The sequence below is a fragment of the Anser cygnoides genome, chromosome 5, assembly GCF_040182565.1.
Source record: "Anser cygnoides isolate HZ-2024a breed goose chromosome 5, Taihu_goose_T2T_genome, whole genome shotgun sequence".
NCBI classification, from domain to species: domain Eukaryota; kingdom Metazoa; phylum Chordata; class Aves; order Anseriformes; family Anatidae; genus Anser; species Anser cygnoides.
In genome coordinates, this window is record NC_089877.1 from 62,976,444 (window position 1) to 62,996,019 (window position 19,576).

Consider the following 19,576-nt stretch of genomic DNA (forward strand, 5'->3'; position numbering starts at 1 on the left):
AAGCACTTCGCTAATTGAATTGACACCTCCACGCTCAGTTACACATATGGCTTTTGTACCAGCGCTGCTTTCACGTTAATAGTCCTTACAAGGTGCTTTAAACCACTAAACTACCATTAGAGACCCTTTCATGGGGAAAAAAAAAAAAAGTGTTAGGTTAGCCTATTTCTCAGCATCTCGGCAGGGTCTGGGTGCGAGCCTTGGCCCAGGTGCCCGTCCCGAGGACATGCCACCCCGTGCTTCCAGGGCCACGGTGCCCATGTCCAGCTGGAAGAGGGCCTGGGAGCTCTAATTAACCAAACCGCTCATTTACATGTACGAAGCCGCTCTTCCGGTGGGCTCCAGAGCTCGTGGAGGTGCTGCTTTAAAGCAGCCTCAGCCCTTTGGTGGTTTGAGGACAGCCAGGAGGACAAATGGGAGAGGTGACAGGGGATGGGACCGTGAATGGTGACCAAATGGCACACGCGACAGTCCACGGATGCATCCTCCTTCCTCCTGGAGGCCCAGGTTTAATTGCACACAAACTCAGCTCCTAGCAAAATACACTCGGATGTATGAAAAAACACCGTCAGGATCCAGCCAAGGCTGACCCAGCAATGCTGGGAGCAGGGGGCCACCAGGGCGCTGCTCCCCAGGGACGCAGATTCGCCTCTTGCCGACGGCAGCACTGTTGGCTCGCAGGGTTTAGGTGAGTTTTGGGAGAGGGTGGTAACAGGGTGGGCACGGACAGAGAGAAGGGGAGGTATACTTAATGAAAATAAATAAATAAGAGCAAAAGGCAGGACAGCGGCACCAAAAAAGAAGCCCCCATTACGAGCGACGCAGAGCTGATTTTCAGGGCTCCGGGCCTTGCATTTTCTGGCCTTATTTATGAAACACAAATAATCCAGCCTTCTCCGTAAGCAGCCAGATCCGGTGGAATTACATGTCTGAATACTCTGTAAACAGACTGAAAGCTGTGGAAACATAGCTCAAGGCAACCCGCGTTAACAAGGGGGCCTTTATCGTTCGACCTGGCGAGAGAAAACCCGCCGGGCCCAGCCGAAGCAGGCGGGCCTGCCGTGAGCCTGCTCCGGATGGGGACACCCCTTGAGGGGATCTGCTGCTGCCGGGCACCCGAGGGACAGGGAGAGCTGGTGCTGTGATCGTCCCCGTCCTCTCCTGGGATGGGATGGGGTGGGATGAGCCCCAACGTGGTGCTCCCAGAGCAGGAGCTGCCATCCCCTGAGGCGCGGAGCTGATAAAAGCCCCGCGTGCTGCTGAGGGGCACCGTCGGCGAGGCGAGGATGAGGTCCCGGCCAGAGTAGCGCGGTGCCCACCACAGAGAGCTGATTCCCGTTTTGCAGAGCTGATGGGAAATGCTGAAATAAAGCACGGCTCCCACAAAACGCGGGAGTTGGGCTGCGGGAAGGATGGGGCGCAATCGTGTGGAGGAAATGGAGGAAAGCCCAGCTCAGGGGCACGGAGGGGCTGCGGAGCCCCTTCCCCTGCACCCAGCGGCTACGTGCCGACAAGGCGAAGAAATAGTTCTTGCAGGCTGCTGGAGGAACCAGGGGTCCTGTGAGATTTTTGGCGATGATGTGCATGGCCATAGCACCACGCAGAACCACTCGTCCCCATTTCTTCTGCCCTTTGCTTAGGGGGCCTATGGGAAAGCTGAGGAGGGACTCTTCAGCAGGGAGCATACTGACAGCACAAACGGGGTTGGTTTTACACTAAAAAAGGTAGTGTTACATTAGATATAAGGAAGAAATTCTTCACAGTGACGGCGGTGAGGCCCAGGCCCAGGCTGCCCAGAGAAGGTGTGGCTGCCTCATCCCTGGCAGTGCCCAAGGCCAGGCTGGATGGGGCTGGGGGCAGGGGTCCCTGCCCATGGCAAGGACTGGGATTAGATGGGCTGTGAGGTCCCTGCCAACCCAAACCAGCCCGTGAGTCTGTGACTGACCTGCAGAGCAAATTCATGAAGTGCCACGGCCCAGCAAAGCTACTGCAGCCTCCTGCTTCCACACGGTGCTTGAAGTTCCTATACGCTGCTCAGACACCTCAGTACTTATTTTTTGGACCATTTCTTCCAAGCTATTCTTACAAAAAAAAATAATAAGAAAAAGGAAATTCAGGTGGGCACCTTATTATTTTCCCCTGCCCACACAGGGCTGATAAGAGGTGCTCCAGGCGCCCTTCCCCAGTGGGGCTGCAGCACCCGGCGGGGACACAAGCATGAAACAAAGGGAAAGAAACGGCCCTGCTTCGGAAGTAGAGGTCAAAAAGAGCAATGCTGGGCTCATTATTCTTCCTCTATTTACCCTTGCGATGGCACAGGAGATTTTTAAAGCTCCGCTGAAAGGTCTCAACACATTTGTGCGCGTACGTTAGCGCGCTGCATCCAAGCGCTGTACAGCACCGTGCCCACACCCCCACTTTGTGCTTACTGCAGCACTTTCTGTCTAAAGACCTCAGCGTGAATTCATTTAGCTTCCCAGCACCCTTGCCAGGTAGATTATCTGCCTCTTATGAACAGGGAGGAGAGGACCAGGAAACAAAGATGAAGCCATCCCGCTACCCAAGTCTCCTCTTGCAAACTGCAGACCCAATTTTATTCCTCGTCTGGACAAAATCATCCAGGGGTGACAAAAGCACTGAGTGCCCCGTCCTGAGGTGGGTTCAGCTGTCCCACATGAGGGAAGGAGGGGATCTGGTGGCATCTTCGAGCAAGGAGCTGTGGTCCCTGCCCGGGCTCCCAAATTGATGCCCCAGGAGGTGGCAGAGCTGCCAGCGGGTCCCTGAGCATGATTAATAGGCTGAGCACGACTAGGGGACATCTGCACCATGGGACACAGGGATGTCAGTGCCCAGACCTCAAAATGCTTCAGGAGAAGCTCTCAGCACCTTTTCTCTTCCCCGGTGTGATACAGATTTGGGTGGCGGATGGCAGCGGGCTCAGCAGCACCTGCTGTTGCAGATGCCTGGTCCTGCTCCTGCTCCACAGCACAGCCACTGGCCCCGGACGCCCGCATGCTCCAGCTCCTAAATTTAAAACAGCCAACAGAGAGAGGAGCTTTGAAACAAGAGCCAAACCCGGAGCTGTGTGCCGGGAGGGAGGGAGTCCATCCCCACGCTCCCCTTCGTCTAGCTCGACATCTCCGCAGCCCTCTCCTTGCTCTGGCAGCGCGAGATAGAGTAAGACTTTCCCTTCTTTTTTCCTCCTCTTTGCCACACGCCTCCAGCCAAAGGGGCACCCAAAAAGCAACGGGGAATGTTTCCTTTATACGCGGGGACAGCGCCAGAGAGCCGGGTGGCACCAGGGGGAGGCGGGAGGGAAAAGCACTGCGTGTGGCCCCCAGCTCCACAGACTTTTTCTAACTGTTAAAACACAGAAATCCTCAGCGCCGAAAATCCCTTAGCAAAATTTAGCAAAACACGTCAACAATTTTTGTGCTGTAACCCCGGCACATGTGTTCTCCTCGCTAGGAGATGCATTTTTAGAAACCTTATTTTGCAGAAACTGTTGGTGTTGGTGGGCCTTTTGTTTTCCTTCCTAGCACTAAGTCTTCACAAGCATCCTGGAAACTAAAAAAAGACCACTTTTAGACTAGCACGCGCCCAGAAGATGGAGAGGGTGTCACCACGTGGCTGAGCTACATGTGAAATTCTCAGAAAACCATATGCTGGAGGTTGCTATCACCAAAGAGACTTGCAATGGGAAAGGGAAGCCTCATGTTCAAGCACTGGGTAGTTGTGCACAATTAGAAATTAGCTCACTATCCATTTCTAATAGAAAGGGTTTAAAAAGACAGGGTTCCTCCCTCGCGGGAAAGCAGTGAACAGCTATTTATTATTTAATTACTCGTTCAGATTTTAAAAAAGAGCACATCTTGTTGTCTTCAAGAACGACAAGAGGGGATTGTGTAGGCAAGGGCCAAACTTTGCACGAAGGACTGCAAACACACCCCGGGGGTTTCCCACCTGAAGCCTGCTCCTGCTGGGCCCGTGCTGCCCTGAATTTTGGGTCGTGGATTTACTGGTGGACTGAGGCAGCATATCCCCAAGGCATTCAACGATGAGATATGGAAAAGATCAGAAGAACCCAGAAAAAAGGAAAGACAACATGGGGGATGAGACTCAGATATCGATAAACCAGTGCTGGCCGTGAGCCGCCGGTTCTTCGCCTCGGAGCCGACCCCTGCGCCCCGGGGCTATTCGCGGCGCCTCGCAGCATCCTAAATATATCGATGCCGAAATTACATTTTGCTGCGGAGGCAGGAAGCTCCCGCCCGCCGCCGAGCCGCTCGGTGAAGGAAGTCGGGCCGAGGAATCCCACCAATGCTTCCTCGCGCATAAATCTCCCCCCGATGATCTCCCAGCAACTGTGCCCGGGAGCCCCGCTCGACCCGGCTGCCCTTCATCCCCAGCCTCCTCTTCCCGAAGCGGCTTCGATGTCAGGCAGAGGTTGTTCCCCAGTTGCCTCTCGTTAAGCACACCCCATCTTTCCTCCCTGCAAAACCCAAAGCTGGGGGCACATGGGACAGCATGCGGAATGAAGCGCGAGCACATCTCCCCAAGAGCCAGTGTTCCTCTAGTGGTTGCGTGCCAGTGAAACGCAGCTACCTGGGGGATTCATGGAAAATAAGACCAGAATGACCGATTTCTAGGGTATTCCGCAGAGAGAGGGAACAGGGGAATTTGTGTGAGCACGCAGAATAAGGAACATGACAGCTGTGCACACCCTAACGCCTCCCCCTCCTATCCGCCGGATCAACGCGTGCGTGAATTTGCAAGGGGCTGACACCAACCCCGACGGTCACCACGCCATGCACAAAACCGCCGCTCAGCCCCCAGAAAATCCAAGATGCTTTTTCAGGGCAGAAAGAGCTCAAAGCAAAACGAAGGCGGGTATTTCGGCACCCGAGCTGAGCGCCACCGCACGCATCCGAGCTATTTCCACGCGGTTTCTGGAGAGCCGGCCCCCACGTTCTGGTCGCCGACAGGCAGCCTGCGAGCAAGTGTCGCAGATTAAGCACCAAGCAACGCTGCAAAAACAGCTGTCAACACTCCTGTCACCTCGACCCGAGCATCAGGAGGAAGGCTGCGACCCCTGCACCCAGGCTCCCCTTGGAGAGCCCGGTCCTCTCCCACGGCTGCTTCCAGCGCCGGGAGTTCTTATTAAGTGGAGCGACGAGAATCATACAGTTTGTGCTCGAGTCGTGGTTTATCACCGAAAAAATCCATCTCCGGCAAAACCAGAGGGCTTGCTGCAGGATCAGATGCACTCGCCGCTCCAAGTCGCGCCGTTATCTGGTTTCACCATCCAGTTCCTCCGCGCTGCGGCGATAAATCGTGAGGGCATCCTCCCAGGCATCGCTTCTACGAAATAGCCATCTTGGACAAGGAAGCGAGCACACAGCAGGAAAAGCAGTTGAAAATTTTAAAAAAGGGGAAAAAAAAAACAAAAAAAACATTTCCCTTGCAGGATTTATTTTTAAATGCCAGTTGCCCAAGCCTGCTCGGGGAACTGGTATGTCAGGAGCTGCTCCCGTGCAAGGGGTTGAATGGTGACTCAGCAGGTAAAAGCTGTCAAAAACGTGTCCAAAATTGGAAGGATAAGAATCAGAAGGGAAAACTATAAATACCGCAAGCAGCTCTGCTTTGTGCGCTGGCCGGGTGCCTGTCACTGCTGAAGATGCTCTGCAGGGCGAGCGGGGGATCCCGTCCCCATCCCGTCCCCAAACCCACAGGGGGATTCCTGCCCCCAGCGGGTCCTGGGGCGCTGCAGAGCCCCCTCCTAAACCCCGCACTCATCCCCATCCACGACCAGCAGCTGCCAGTGCAGCTTTTTAAGGAATATCCAGAAAAATGCCTCTTTTTTCACTAGTTTCTTCTTTTTTTTTTTTTTTTTTAATACAAGTCAAAAAGCCCAGCCAACATGAAAGGCTGGGTAAACACTCCTCCTTTCCCCAGAAGAAATTACAAAAATGCCTTTGAATTTGTTTTGGCAAGAAACAATGTTTTTTATGAAAGAGCTTCATTGAAAAGTCACAATTAGGAGGGTATTCATCTATTCTGCATTTTTAAAGTTTTAATTACCACCTTAGCAGTATTTTGACACAGTTTATGGTTTGTTAGATCGCATTATGCGCTACAAATGCCAAGCGCACCTTTTGGAAGCGTCTTATTATCGCGCTAATGCTAACTGTCGAGTTTGTGCTGCTGAGCCTTGTTTCGGTAATTTAAAAATAATAAATTAATTCCATTTGGAGAAACGCTGCCATTTATAAGCGAGCAATTAAGAACAGATTTAATTCCAGATATTGCCGCATTCTTCAGCTTATTGAGTTATTGGGGACTAAAACCGGTGCCGTCGGTAAGGACACGCTCGATTCCTAAAAGCAAACCCCAAGGCACTTTCTCGCCACCCAAATTAGTGCCAACGGCGAGCAAAAGCTGGGGCTGCCTTCGTTTCCCTCGGGAGCAGCAGCGCACAGCCTTGCTGCCAAGCAAAGCGCGCAGGCACCGAGCTCAGGCTGGGATTCCCACCCCTAGGGGATGCTCCCAGCCGGCGGCACAGCAGGGGTGAAGCAAAAAAATTCAAGGGGGCGAGGCAGAGCTGAGCCTGGGCAGCACCTGAAATGCCAGGGGACAGCAGAGCCGGAATGGGCAGCGCAACAAATGCACAAATAGCCGGGCGGTTTGTTTTTGGGGAGCAAGATTATGAAGTTCCTACAGCAAGTTTTAATGATGCAGCACCAAGATTTTGCCCCAAAAAAGCAAGGCAACGCGCCCCAAAAGCCCAGCCACCGGGAGAAGCTCTCGGGACCCTGCTGCCAGTCCTCCTGGGTGAAAAACACAAAGTGAGCAAAACGAAGCGTAACCTGGGCTTTTGCAGGGTTCCTCCTCCTGCTCTCCCAAAAAAAAAAAAAAAAGGAAAGAAAAAATCCCCAGGCATGTATTTTTATTTACAGAGATCCCAACAGCCTCGTTTCCTGCAACGGCCTTCCCTGAGACAGGATTGTTTCCCTAATTGCAAGCCTATTGAGAAGCAGGCTGCCCTCCGCTTTCAAGCTGGAATTAGTTACGCTCGGTCTGACCCTGCATTATTTTGAGGCACAGCAACATTAAAAGAAAACGAGAGCGACTTGTTAAATCCTTTAAAAGGTAAAGCAGCCCTATTACTCCAGGTTCACACGCAAAAAAAAAAAAAAGAAAAAAAAATTAGGCTCTTAACAAATCACGACTGCTGCTTTAACGTGGCAGCATTTAGTCATATTTTAAATTCATTCATTTCTCATTTGCTTGAACAATCCTGCTAGCTTTAACGAGCTCTCCCTGCGAACACGGCAACAACAAAGGATCAGAGCTGCTTACATTACAGGGCTCCGCACACCTAGAAAGGAAATCCTACAATGCTGCCTGCTCCTAGCAGCCAGATCACCGGTTTGTAATCCTCCCCGCCAGACGCGTTTGTAATCTCTTCGGGTGTCATAAAGCGAATCGGAGTAACGGCGTCTGTGTAAACTGAACCAAAATCCGCACGTCGGATTAAAAACCCCCCCTCGGTGAGGTTCTGCAGAGCACGAAGCCAGGGGCTGAGGGTGCAGGCAGGGGAAGCAGCAGCGAGGCAAACCACAGGTTTTTAACTCCTGAGGTGCCCCGCGGCGATGCCAGCCGGTGTGGGTGGCAGCACAGATCCAGCTGGGGCCAAACTCCTGCACGTCCTCCTCGCGTGCGTCGAGCACGAACAGCCCACGAGCAGCGTGCCCAGGCCAGGAGGGAGCCCTTGCCATGCTGCACAGGCGTGGGGCAAGGAGCCCAGAGCCTTTTGCCAGCAGAGTTACTTATTAACTCGAGCACGTTGGATTTAGGGAAAGTTTTTCACCCAGAGGGTGGACAGGCTCCCAGGGTAGCAGGCACAGCACCGAGCCTGCTGGAGATCGAAAAACATTTGGACACTGCTCTCAGACACAGGGTTTGGATGGTTCTGTGTGGAGCCAGGAGTTGGACTCGATGGTCCTCGGGGGTCCCTTCCCACTTGGGATATTCTGTGCTTTGCCTTGGTGGAAAAGGAGACTCAGCATCAAGAGTTTTGTCCCAGCCCAGTCGAGCACCGACAAATTCAGCGGTCCTAACAGAATCCGCGAGGTTGTTCCCAGTCTCCCAACAGTGCCAGGGAGGCAAACTCCGCAGGACATATCCAGAATAACTGCACAACACGCGAAGAAGTTACCTCGACCTTTTTATCTGGGATGAGCCGGACCCCACCGGGACTGCGCCCAGCGAGAGCATCGCCGACTCCAGCGGGGCCGTGCTCGGGCACCAGACCGCATCCCTCCTGCTTCCAAAACCGGCTCTCTCCAGGACCTGCTCCCGCTCCCTGTCCATCCCACAATGTGGCACAGTGACCGGGTGCCAGCCCAGTGCCACGGCAGAGAAACGGGGACGTGTAGCGGGAAACCCGGCTGGCTTTGCACGCACCTTCGTACCAGGGTGGGCGCAGAACAGCCCCGTGCTCCTATAAATGCAGAGTGGCTGAGAGGAGAGAATCCGCTGGGGTGGGAGCGAATCCACCAAAATGACGGCGCGATAGCAGCAGGGAGCTGGATCGCCCAGGTCCTTGGACATCAGGAGGCACCGAGGCCCCAGCAGCGCCGCGCCGCAGGCATCCGCACCGCAGAGCGCTGACTGCTCGAGGTAGGGGGGCAGAAACGGGCTGTTTCTATTTTAACACCCCAGAAAACAACTGAGCGTCAGTGCGAACATCCAGCTGGGCTTTAGGAGGGATTTAAAGAACTCGGCTCCTTCATTCTCTAATTCCACATGATGCTTGCCCGCTAGCCGCCAGTATCGACTTCTAACAATGCAAAAGCATCTGCCCACATTTTTGCAATTATTTCAGACCCGGCAAAGAGCACCCTCGCCTTTCTGTAGGGTTAATCTAAAGAACAGTTGCCAAAATGCTGAGAACACAGCCGAACAATAGCTGCTCTGATGAAATTCCTCCGCTCCATAGAGAAACCAGTATCCTCCAGCTGCTGCGGCTCGTCCAGGGAGATCTCCGAGCGTTCACCCGCTCCTGTTTTTGTTTTTTTTTTTTTTTTTTAAAAAAAAGGAATAAAACAAAGATTCAAGCGCAGCTTGCAAAAAAAAAAACAAAACGATGCAGCCTCTTGCATTTAAACTGCAGCACAGAAGTTTTATTAATGCAGCATTTGCTTTGCCTGAACCACAAACCCTGGGTGCAGCGGCAGGACGGCAGTGCCGGCCACCTGTCCCGGCTGGGGAGGCTCGCTCGCTCCTTAGCACGGAGACCACTTTTAGCAGCTCCACCTCTTTAAATACCCCTTCTCGGTGGAATCTCTGATCAGTCATTTATAAAAGCCGGCTGGCTGAGGCGGACAGCTGAATTACAGCAGCTATTATCCACGTACGCCTGAATACAGCAGACACCTTTATTTATAAAGGCTCTCCGGCTGACCGAGATTTGACATCGGCTACAAAAAGCGTTCAGCCTCCAACTGGCTGCTTCGGAATAATGCGATGAAAGGTTGGCGAGTGCAGCCCAAGACGACACCTTTACGCCACGCTAAGAGCTATCGTTAAACGAACCCATGCTGCTGTGACGACTCTTTTAACCAACCGGACTTAAGTAATTGATTTCCCGAGCACGCTGAGCTGCATACCTTTGCCTCTTTGGCTGATACGTATTCAAAGTGGGTTTATATATATTTTTTAAGACCTCGTTCTAAAACATTCTGGGTATTTTCTGCCATACCGGGCCTATGCCCTCTCCTTCCAGATCTCCGGGGTCTCTGCCCTTCGCTGCTGGTTGCCTGTTCACCTTCTGGCTCGACCTCAGCTGGGCGCCACGAGGATGGACAGACACCTTCACGACACGCAGACACGACCTACACATGGGCAATGTAAGAGCAAGGGGATGGGGGAAGGCAGAAAAGCAGGTGGCAGGAAAAAACAATGGCTCCCAGATGGTTTTCTGCTGCTCCAACCACCACAGCAGCCACCGGCGACAACACAACGTAACCACGTTTGCTGGCAAACACATGAATCCCCCTTAAAATTGCCAGCACCCCCAGGATGGGCACGTGCAAACGCACAAAACAGGGTGCAAGGGAAGGCTTCAGGTCTGTGCACGCTCCCATCCGGCTCCCAGCACCCTCGGAGCAGCCCCAAGCATGGGGGCTCCATCCTCACACCTGCAGGGAGGGCCCCAAACAGCATCCTCCAAAGCACCCCCCCCAGCTCCCCGCAGCATCCTCCCCTCGTGCCCACCGCACTCACCAGCACGGGGCCAAGCCCAGCACCAATCTGGCCCCAATTTGCTGCAGACGGGGAAAAATTTGGGGGCCGGCACCGATGGAAGCAGCCCCCCAAGCTGAGGGTATCGCTGGCGGCACCGACCCGGAGCTCCGGGGAGGTTTTCCAGCTCCCTGGGATCCTGACGGAGACACCCTCGAGACGCCAGCGCCCGCCTCTGTCTCCGAGTCCGTTGTTATGGTTACTGAAGGGTGTTTTCTTTCTTTTTTTTTTTTTTTTCCCTTCTTTTAAAAAGAATTCTTATCAGTTTAACATAATACCAGCGGTCAATAACAATTCTTATCTTAAAAGGTCACTCAGGTAGTTATAACCCAGCACTGCATCCACGCTCACACTATCTGGAGGGAAACAGCCTGGGGACTTTTTTCTTTTTTTTTTTCCTTTTAAAAATAACCCACCTCTTTTGAACTGCAAGATTTTTTTTAAAAAAACACGAGCTGACCCCACGGGTGATCGGAGCTCACAGGGGAACAGGCAAAAAGAGGGAGGAAAAAAAAAAAACCACAACACACTGACTGCAAGAGAAGCAAAAGGAATATCCCAACATAAAAAAAACTACATAACCCAGGGAAACGCATGAATGTAGAGTCCAGCTGCTGCAGAAACACTATGTTCTGCTTGCACGAGCACGACTAGCCAAGTTTCCCCACAACAACCAAAGTCATGATTTTTCGTCTTCTACATCGCCCCCCCCCCAGTTAGTGCTGCACAAGAGGGACAAAAGAGCAGGGACAACAAAAAAGGGTGAGGACAACTGATCCATGATGGTCCCGGTTTTCTCTTTGCAACCACAGGAATAAGAAAAAAAAAATGTAGTAGCATGGAAAGGGAATTTTAGAGTGTTTCACCATGCTAAACCTGGTCAAAGACTTCTTACAATAATAAAGTCACCAAATGTAACCCTGGCCCCTGTCCCATCCGGCAGCAATACAGGCGAGGAGCAGGAGAACTAACAGGTTAAAAGCCAGGCAGGTTTGTGGTTTGTCTGAAATAAGTTTCATCCAAAAAAAAAAAAAAAGGAAAGCAAAAGCAATCTGCAAGCAATTACTGGTGGGGATCAGGCACAGAAGAGCTTTGCAGCGCCCCGTGCTTCCCCTCCAGGGCTGCCTCTCGCTCGAGAGCAAAGAGCGGAGCGGAGCTGCCGAACGCTTGCAACATGAACATTGCTCTACGTAAAGTAACATCTCCAGGCGTGCCAGCTCGAGGCGCTGGGCCGCGTTCAGCTCCTGCAAATGTCAGGCAAGGCTTGCAGGGACGGCGGCAGAGGCTGGCTCGGCCTCGGGTGCCACGCACCCGAACCATCCCGGCAACAGCAAGTCCCTCGCTCAGACCTAAAATGTCCGTGAGTTCGTTCGAGCACGTTAACGTGCAAGGTTTTTTTTCCTGCCTTGCGGATTTTTATTTGTATGTAACACAAGACAGACTCGAGCCGCACCATGCTCCAGCACCGCGTACGCCCAGAAAGGGCCGCAAAGGGCAGCAGAATTAATAATAGCAGACCCGTGGCCGTCGCCCAGGGCTCCGCTGGCAGATCGCAGAGGCCTGAGGGCCCGCAGGTGAGCGGAGCCTTCACTCGCACCACACGGGAGCCGTGAGCCTGGGAAGACCCAAACGAAGTGCTGCGTGCTTGCAAGATGGTTAAAAGAAACAAAAACCACAATGCTACAAAATCTTCGATACACCCCTGGCACGCAATGGGGTCGCCACATGCGGACAGGGCTGGGAGGCAGGCAGCTGACACACAAACCCGCGCTGATAAACCCTTCGCTTACAGCTGCTCGTTCGCCTCTTGCCTGGGAAGGGTAAGAAATACCCGCACACCTGTGGCAGGCAGCTAGCTCCTGCCAGGTACAGGGGCACAAAAAAGACAGGGATCTCCTGGAAAGAGTCCAGCGGAGGGCCACAGAGATGGTACGGGGCCTGGAGCATCTCCCCTGCGAGGAAAGGCTGAGAGACACGGGGCTGTTCAGCCTTGCGAAGAGAAGACTGAGAGGGGAACTTATTAATGTTTACAAATATCTTAAGTGTGGAAGACAGAAGGATTTGGCCAACCTCTTTTCAGTGGTTCGTGGGGACGGGACAAGGGGCAATGGCCACAAAATGGCGCACAGGAAGTTCCGCCCCAACATGCGAAAGAACTTCTTCACGGTGAGGGTGACGGAGACGGAGCACTGGGACAGGCTGCCCAGGGAAGTTGTGGGGTCTCCTTCTCTGGAGATATTCAAGGCCCGTCTGGACGCCTGCCTGGGCAGCCTGCTCTAGGGAACCTGCTTTGGCAGGGGGTTGGACCCGATGGTCTCTTGAGGTCCCTTCCAACCCCTACAACCCTGTGGTTCTGTGATTCTGTGACAACCAGCTTTCTGTCTCCAGAGAGGGCTCTTTTCCTGTTTATCACCCCAAAATGGAGCAGGCAGGACCGCAGGGCTGTCTCCCGCTGAGCAGCACCATCCCAAGCCTTCTGCTTGGGGACAAGACCCCGAGCTCGTGAGCCCCTTGGGCCAGCAAAGCAATCCACCCCGTCCATAAAGCCCCTTCAAAAAAAAACAAAAAACAAAAAAAAAAAAAAACACCAAGCTGTCATTCATTGCCTTCTCCAAAAGGGAAACGACCTGACCCTGGTTCGGTGAAATCCTGCCCCTCCGCTTCACCCATCTGCTGCGGAAGAGGAAGCAGCGCACGGGTGGAAAGCCGGGAGCGGGCCTGCTCGCTCCAACCCGAGCTTTATCTGTAACTGCTGGGGCCAAGATGGAAAGCCACCGGCTTGGCCGCTCGCCATTACCAAACTCAGGCTCAGCAGTGACCTCTGCAAGCCTCTGGGTCTCCTCCTCGGGGCCAGAGCGCTGCAAAGAGAAGCGCATCGCCCTTAGGAGACGAGGGGTGTGCAAGCCGTGTGTCCCCTGCATCGGGGCCCGCGTTCTAGCATCTCTCAGGGCCCTTCAGCAGCTCTCGGGAAAGCGAGAGTTAACAGCAAAGCAAAGCTCTTGTTTATTCACTGAAAATAGAACGAGAAAATACAAGGGGCGATGCACACTCAGCGGCACACGCATGCACACATGATTCATGCAAGGTTTCGTCCCAGCTGCAGCCCGCGGTGCCGAGCCCCGCTCCCGTGCTTCTTCGGGCACCGAGGGCTTCACACATCGCCGTGCTCAGCCGTGGGCTCCTGCACTTGTGCAAGAAGTGGGGTGGCCGGGAGGGGAACCCCAAAATATTGCCCGGTGGCTGCTGCAATCCCACAGCTTCTGCACCCCGGTGGAGCCGAGCCCCGTGGAGCTCCCGGCTCCGAGCCCTGCAGCTCGGGGCGCCGGTGGCGCGAGGGGTGCCCTTTCCTGCACGGTTATCTGCCGTAACATTAGACCCGAGCACGAAGCCGGAGAGCTGAGGCACTGACGAATGTATCTTAAAATAAAGCAAGTGTTCACACTAATTACTATTTCAGTGAGTCACACTGATTGCAAACATAACTCCCAGCCTGGAAAAAATTGCGTCCATGGGCTACAAATTAAATTAATAATGGTGGTATTTTTTTTTTTCAAAGGGAGATTACAAGAAGAAAGGCCAGGGCCTGAGGAACTGCAGGAAGCTGGGGACTCACGCCGCGATCCGCTTGGTCCCCAGAAACCATCACCAGCCGCTTCAGGGAGCACTGCACAGAACTTTGCAAGGAAAAAAAAATTAGAAATAACCTAGCTGGTGGAAAGCCAATTCCTCCTCCTGCAGCAGCTACAGGTCAGTTGCACCCTGGAACAGAAAGAGGCCAATGATCCCGTCACCGCCTGCTAGCTCAGCACCTTCGCTTTCCACCCACGGAGATTGGGGTCTCAAAGCTGAGCGCTCCACCAAACGGGTACGTCGTGACAGTGGTTTGGTCCCAAGGGGTCTTACGTGGCTGACTGGGGCACCGACCATTTTACAAACAAGTGGCCCGAGCACAACCATGGACAATGTGAGCGGCCAGAGCAGCGCACAGCATCATTCACACGGCAAAGACCACGAAAACCGTCACCCACTGGCACTGGGCTGCGCCGGCCGAGAGGCTTCCCCGCTCCCCCACGTAATCCCATTTGAAGATAAATGCATTTGCAAATTCGATTATTTGAACTTATGGCTGTACAGTTTGTCCTTATTCAGCTCCCCATGTAAAGCCATCTCCCATCCACCCTCATCTTGACGGACCCAAGGCTGCCAGAAAGCCTCAGTAGATGCCCGGCACAGCTTCTCCTCGCCCTCCTGCGCCCACCTCTCGGGGGAGAACCAAGTCCCGACGGCTTCTCCAAGCACGAGCACAAGGTACGTGCGCAGGAGGCTGCTTTTGGGTAGAGATCAGACAGGATTCTCCGACTCTGCTCTGCAACGATGCCCAAAACACTTCCCTGCACCTCATTCTGCCTATGAGGGGTGGCACCAAGCAGCCCAGGGGAGGCATTTTAAGCCAAGAGATTAAAACGCAGAAGGGTTAAGCACGAGTCCAGGAGTGCCTCCTCTAGGTCCCATCAACTCGAGAGCAGAAAAGCAGGAGGGAAAAGGAAAGAGGGCTCCAGCCTGCACCATGATGCTCACCCACCATCAGCCAGGTGACCACCGGTTTTGGTTCTTCTGGTAAAGAATCAAAACCCAAATAATTGCAAAGAATACTGCAAGTGCAGGCCACGATCCGTAAGGACAACCTCCCTGCACAGACACAAGCGTGCGGGGGGAGCAGGAGATGTCACCTCCCACCCCATCCAGCGATCCCCAACGCAGTGCTCCCGCCCAGCCTGTCCCAAGAGCACTCTAACCGGACCTCAGCATCGCAGGAAAGCCAAAAAAAAAAACCCAAAAGCTGGGCACTGGGGTGGCTTTCCACGGGCGGGGGCCGCTGCGGAGGAACCGCGGTGTTTGCCTCCGATGGGCGCCCGCAGCGGGGGCAGCAGCAGCGGCCGCAGGGCTGGAGCCGCAGCCACCTAAAGGTACACGAGGTCTGCAGGAACATGTAATGCCTTTTATTAGACCAGCTGGTACAGCTGGAAAAAAAATAAACCACACAAGCCCTCCTTTGAGCTTCTGCACCTTCCCGCTTGGCCATTTTTTCCAGCTGCATCACTTGGTCTAATTAAAGACATTACCCCTGCCTCTTCCTCCGGCCAGCCCTTGCCGGGACGAGGAATCTGGGTCATTTTGGTGCTCTCACCGTGGCACTCGACAGCCTGCTGAAAGGAAATAAAGATTGCGGCCTTAGCATGCAGAGGAGCCAGCGGCCGGTGAAAAGAAAGCTCAGCGCCCTTCCGACCGAGGGTGTGAAGCTGTCACCCCGCTGCAGAGGATGCAGACGGGAATTTGGATGTTTTGGGGAGCTTTGGGGCATCTCCAGCAGGAATTGCAGGAGCCGAGAGGCCACAGCAGCTCCAGCACTGCCACCAGTGGGGCTGGCTGCACGTGGGACCATCCCTGAGCAGCCCCTGGTCCTAACCCCCCGTTATCACAGCAGGAGCACGTCCCGTGCTCAATGCCCAAACCCCACAGGTGGTTTTTTGGGGGCAAGAGCAGCCCCCGTGCCCTAACCAGGCTGTGCCCTGCGCCGCCGAGGAGGTGGCGGCGTCTGACAGCAGCCGGGCTGGAAGGGAGGAAGGAAGGAAGTTATAGCAGACTTTTAACCGGTGCTACAGAATACCTGCGGCTCCTATTTCTGCGCCTCGATAATATGGTTTCCATACCCCTGCACAGCAGGAAGGCGTTCGCACTCAAACCGAATTAACAGCAACCCGCGTCGTGTGCCAGGTGAACCATGAAACCTCAGTGAGGCTCCTCCTAGCCACAAGCTGCACGTTTCCCTTCCTGCATTCGTTCCTTACTTCCCTTTTACCTTTGCAGCCCCCCAAATTTTAATGCACCGGGGTTTCAGGTGGCCGCGCACCGTGCTGCCACATCTCGGGGACGCTTGGGGATCCTGCAAGACGCCTCTCCTCGAAGGCAGACGTGCAGCAGTACCTCTCCAGTGGCACAAACCAACTCCCTTCTCGCGCCGAACCCACTTTTGAAGCCAATTCGGGCGCTTGCTCTGCTACATCAGATCCGCACGGCGCGCTCCGAGCGGCATCTCTGGGCTCACGGTGATGCCCCTTACCAAAGCACCCGTGGGAGATGAGCTCCTGCACCCATCTCATGGCACGCTACCGTGTCCCCAACACCCAGGACAACTCGGCGGGAGCCATCACAGCCCCCAGCCCGGCGGGGACGGAGCCCATGCAGGCACGGGGGGCTCAGGAGCAGCGAGTGACACAAGGCGAGGTGAGGACGGCGCCTGGTGCACAACTCGGTGCGGTCCCACTGCCAGCCAAGTGGCAAACACCAAACCGCAAATGGGCGGCGAGTAAGGGCTATTCAAAAAGAAATAATCCAACAGCACACAGGTGGATTTATGAAGAAGGCAGTGCTAAGAGTGGGGCCCAAAAGCTGGGGTCCCCGGCCCTCCGCCACCACGGGGTTACCCTGCTCGGAAAGCAGCGGGATGCTCACGGGTACCCAGCTCCCGCTCCCAAAGGCAAAGCCCCGACAAGAGGATCAACAGCAAGACTTGGGATCTCTGCAAACCATCCCCCCGGGAACCTAGGGGACGTGGCTCCATCCGAAACAGAACGAAAAACCACGACGCAGACGAAGAAGGAAGGCGCAGGGAGGGCTCCGGCCCCGGCACGCAGCAGCAGGGCGGCGGTGGCGCCGCACGGCTCTGCCGGAGGAGCTCGGCTGCTCCGTCCCCAGCCGAGTGGCCGAGGTCCGGCCCTTGGGCTGTTTATGAAAACCAGCACTGCCCGCAACGCGCCCCGCGGCATTCCTGCCTCATTCCCCAGAGCTATATAAGGCAACGCGGCCAATTCCAGCTCCTCTCCCTCCGCGCCCCGGGGTGGTTTCCTGCTCCCAGCTCCCCTCCGGGGACCTCGTCATCAAACGCAGCGGGGCCAGCGCCAACCCCGAGCTCCCACCGCCCCAAAAAAAGCCCTAAAAAAGCCCCAAAACGCCCCGCCGGCTGCTCATGCTTCTCCCTGCACGCAGCGGCACGGGGGCTGCCGGCCACACAAGGGGTTTTGACCACCGGGGATGCTTTGCAGCAAGGCTTTTTTTTTTTTTTTTCTTCCTTTTTTCCCCCCTTTTCTTTTTTTGGGGTGTTGGGGGAAAAAGCCACGCAACTTCCAGGCAGGTTTCGCCACCCCTCCTCGCGCTCCACGTTTAACAAACTCTGCTCAACTCGCATCTCGGCGCAGATGCTGCCAAGGCGCACGGATGGCCCGGGATACCCGCGCCCCAAAACACAACAGCAACCCGCAGAATTTAGGGGATTTTTCACCCTGCTCCAGCCCCGTTTACGTGCGCGACTTGTAGCGGCCAAAAGGCGCTTCTGTAACCACGCACATTTCTGTGCAACGGCCAGCAGTCTCCTCGGATTTTCTCAAACACAAGGGGGTATTCAGAGCCGCAGGAAAAAATGCGTCCAAACAGGATCTGAGTGATGAAATCGAAATTGCCGCATTTCAACAAATAAAAGAAAAGAAATTAAAATTTAGGAGAACCCGGCCCGGCCAGAGCTTGCGAAAATAACAGTTCGTCTGAGGTAGTGACGGGCTGCTGCTCCGTGTTGCAGGGAGCCGAGCAAGCCACGTTGGCCAAAAGAAGCCTAGAAAATCCAGACTCTACGTGACCTGACTTAGTTATTGCACAGGAAACTGCATGGAAGGAGGAAGGGGGGGAGGAAAAGGAAAAAAAAAAAAAAAAAAAAAGAAAACGGAGAAAAAGCAAAGCCACCAATCATTCATGCTACCGTAGTTACACCACGCAACAGACCCGAGTAGTTCGCTGCGCGGAACCCAACCGAAAGGAGCCGTCATGGGTTTGAATATTAAAACGTAAGAGGAAAAAGCTCTCGGTGCAGTCATGGTGGGGAGACCTGGCTCCAAAACCTCTTTTTTTTTTTTTAAGCCAGCATTACAGCACCGACCGGAGACCGAGGCAGCGTCGGCAAGGGGAAAAATAAGAATAAAAGGAATAAAAAGGGGGGGGGGGATTTTTTTGCAGCGAGGACTCACCGGGGTTGTTGGCCTCCCCTTCGAGGATGTGCAGCTCGGTGCAGTCTGCCAGGGAGTGCTCGAGGCAGAGCTGCAGGAAGCGGGCTTGGGTCCGGCTCACGCGCTTGAGCAGCGAGAGCAGCGCAACAGTCTGCTCGCACTCGTTCCAGCCCTTGAACCAGCCGGCCAGCACGCCGACCTGGTCGCGAAACATCATGGTGAGAGGGGCCGGGGGGAGAGAATAAATAAAGGGGAGAGCCTCTGCCCCCCCCGCCCTCCAGCTCTCGCCTCCGTCTCGTGGCGCCTGCGGGGGGGACCGGAGGGGAGGAAAAAGAAATAATCTCGGCTGCGGCGCGAGGGTGGGTTGGTGGCGGGGGGCTGCGGGGCTCGGCGCGGGGTCTGGGTCCCCTTCTTCTGGCTCGGGAGCAGCGGTGGGGTCCCCCGAGGCGACGTGGAGGCGGCGGAGGTTGGGGGGGGGGGGGTGTGAAAATGGTCAAAAACGGGGGAGAAACGGAAAAAGGAGAAGGCCGGCGGAGGCTGCGTGAGCGGAGGTGGCCCTTGGCTGGGCGGCGAGGGTGGGCAAGGCACGGGAGCGGGGCTGGCGCTTCGGCGGGGGGCTTCGCACCTGGAAGAGAGAGGGGGGGGTCAGCGGGGGGGGGGGGAAGAGGAGGAAGAGGAGGAGGAGCAGGAGGAGCAGGAGGAGGAGGAGGAAGGCCCGCAGCAGCCCAGGCACCGCAGCCTCCCGCTCCTCCAGCCCCGGCCCTGCTTTGTGCCCCCCCCCCCCCCCCCCCCCCAGGACAATCCCATTTTGTGCCTCCCCAACAGGACCCCCCCATTTTGTGCCCCCCCCCGGACCCCCCCAGGACCCCCCCCATTTTGTGCCCCCCCCAGGACACCCAAGCACCCCCTCCCCACGCACCCCCACGGCGGGGGGGGGGGGGGGGACGACCATAATCACCCCCCTTTGCTGTTAGGGGGTGGGCGATTGCACCAAAGCACATCGCCCCCCCCCTAAAACCCCCAAATTACTAAAAATCATATATTTTTAATAAAAAAGTTGCCCCCCTTCCCCCCCTCCCTCGATCCCCCCGAAGCACTCACCTCACTCAGCGCGGGGCCGGGGCCGGGGGGGGGGGCGGCGGCGCGGGGGGGGCCGAGCCATGGCGGGGGGAGGGGGGGGGGGGGGAGGAGGAGGAGGAGGAGGAGGAGGAGGAGGA

At 55.3% G+C, this 19,576-nt stretch overlaps 1 protein-coding gene across 4 annotated transcripts in view; it reads right to left on the bottom strand.

The window, feature by feature from the left end:
• The window catches only part of SAMD4A (sterile alpha motif domain containing 4A), an 83,322-nt gene extending 63,786 nt beyond the window's left edge, over positions 1 to 19,536 (bottom strand). For all 4 annotated transcript variants that reach the window (XM_066998612.1, XM_066998610.1, XM_066998611.1 and 1 more), the window contains exons 1-2: positions 19,461 to 19,536; positions 18,381 to 18,984 (exon numbers count right to left, since the gene is read on the bottom strand). In XM_066998612.1, coding sequence (XP_066854713.1) covers positions 18,381 to 18,576 — 196 coding nt within the window. In that variant the 5' untranslated portion in view covers positions 18,577 to 18,984; positions 19,461 to 19,536. The remainder of the gene's footprint in view (positions 1 to 18,380; positions 18,985 to 19,460) is intronic.
• Positions 19,537 to 19,576: the final 40 nt, after the last annotated feature.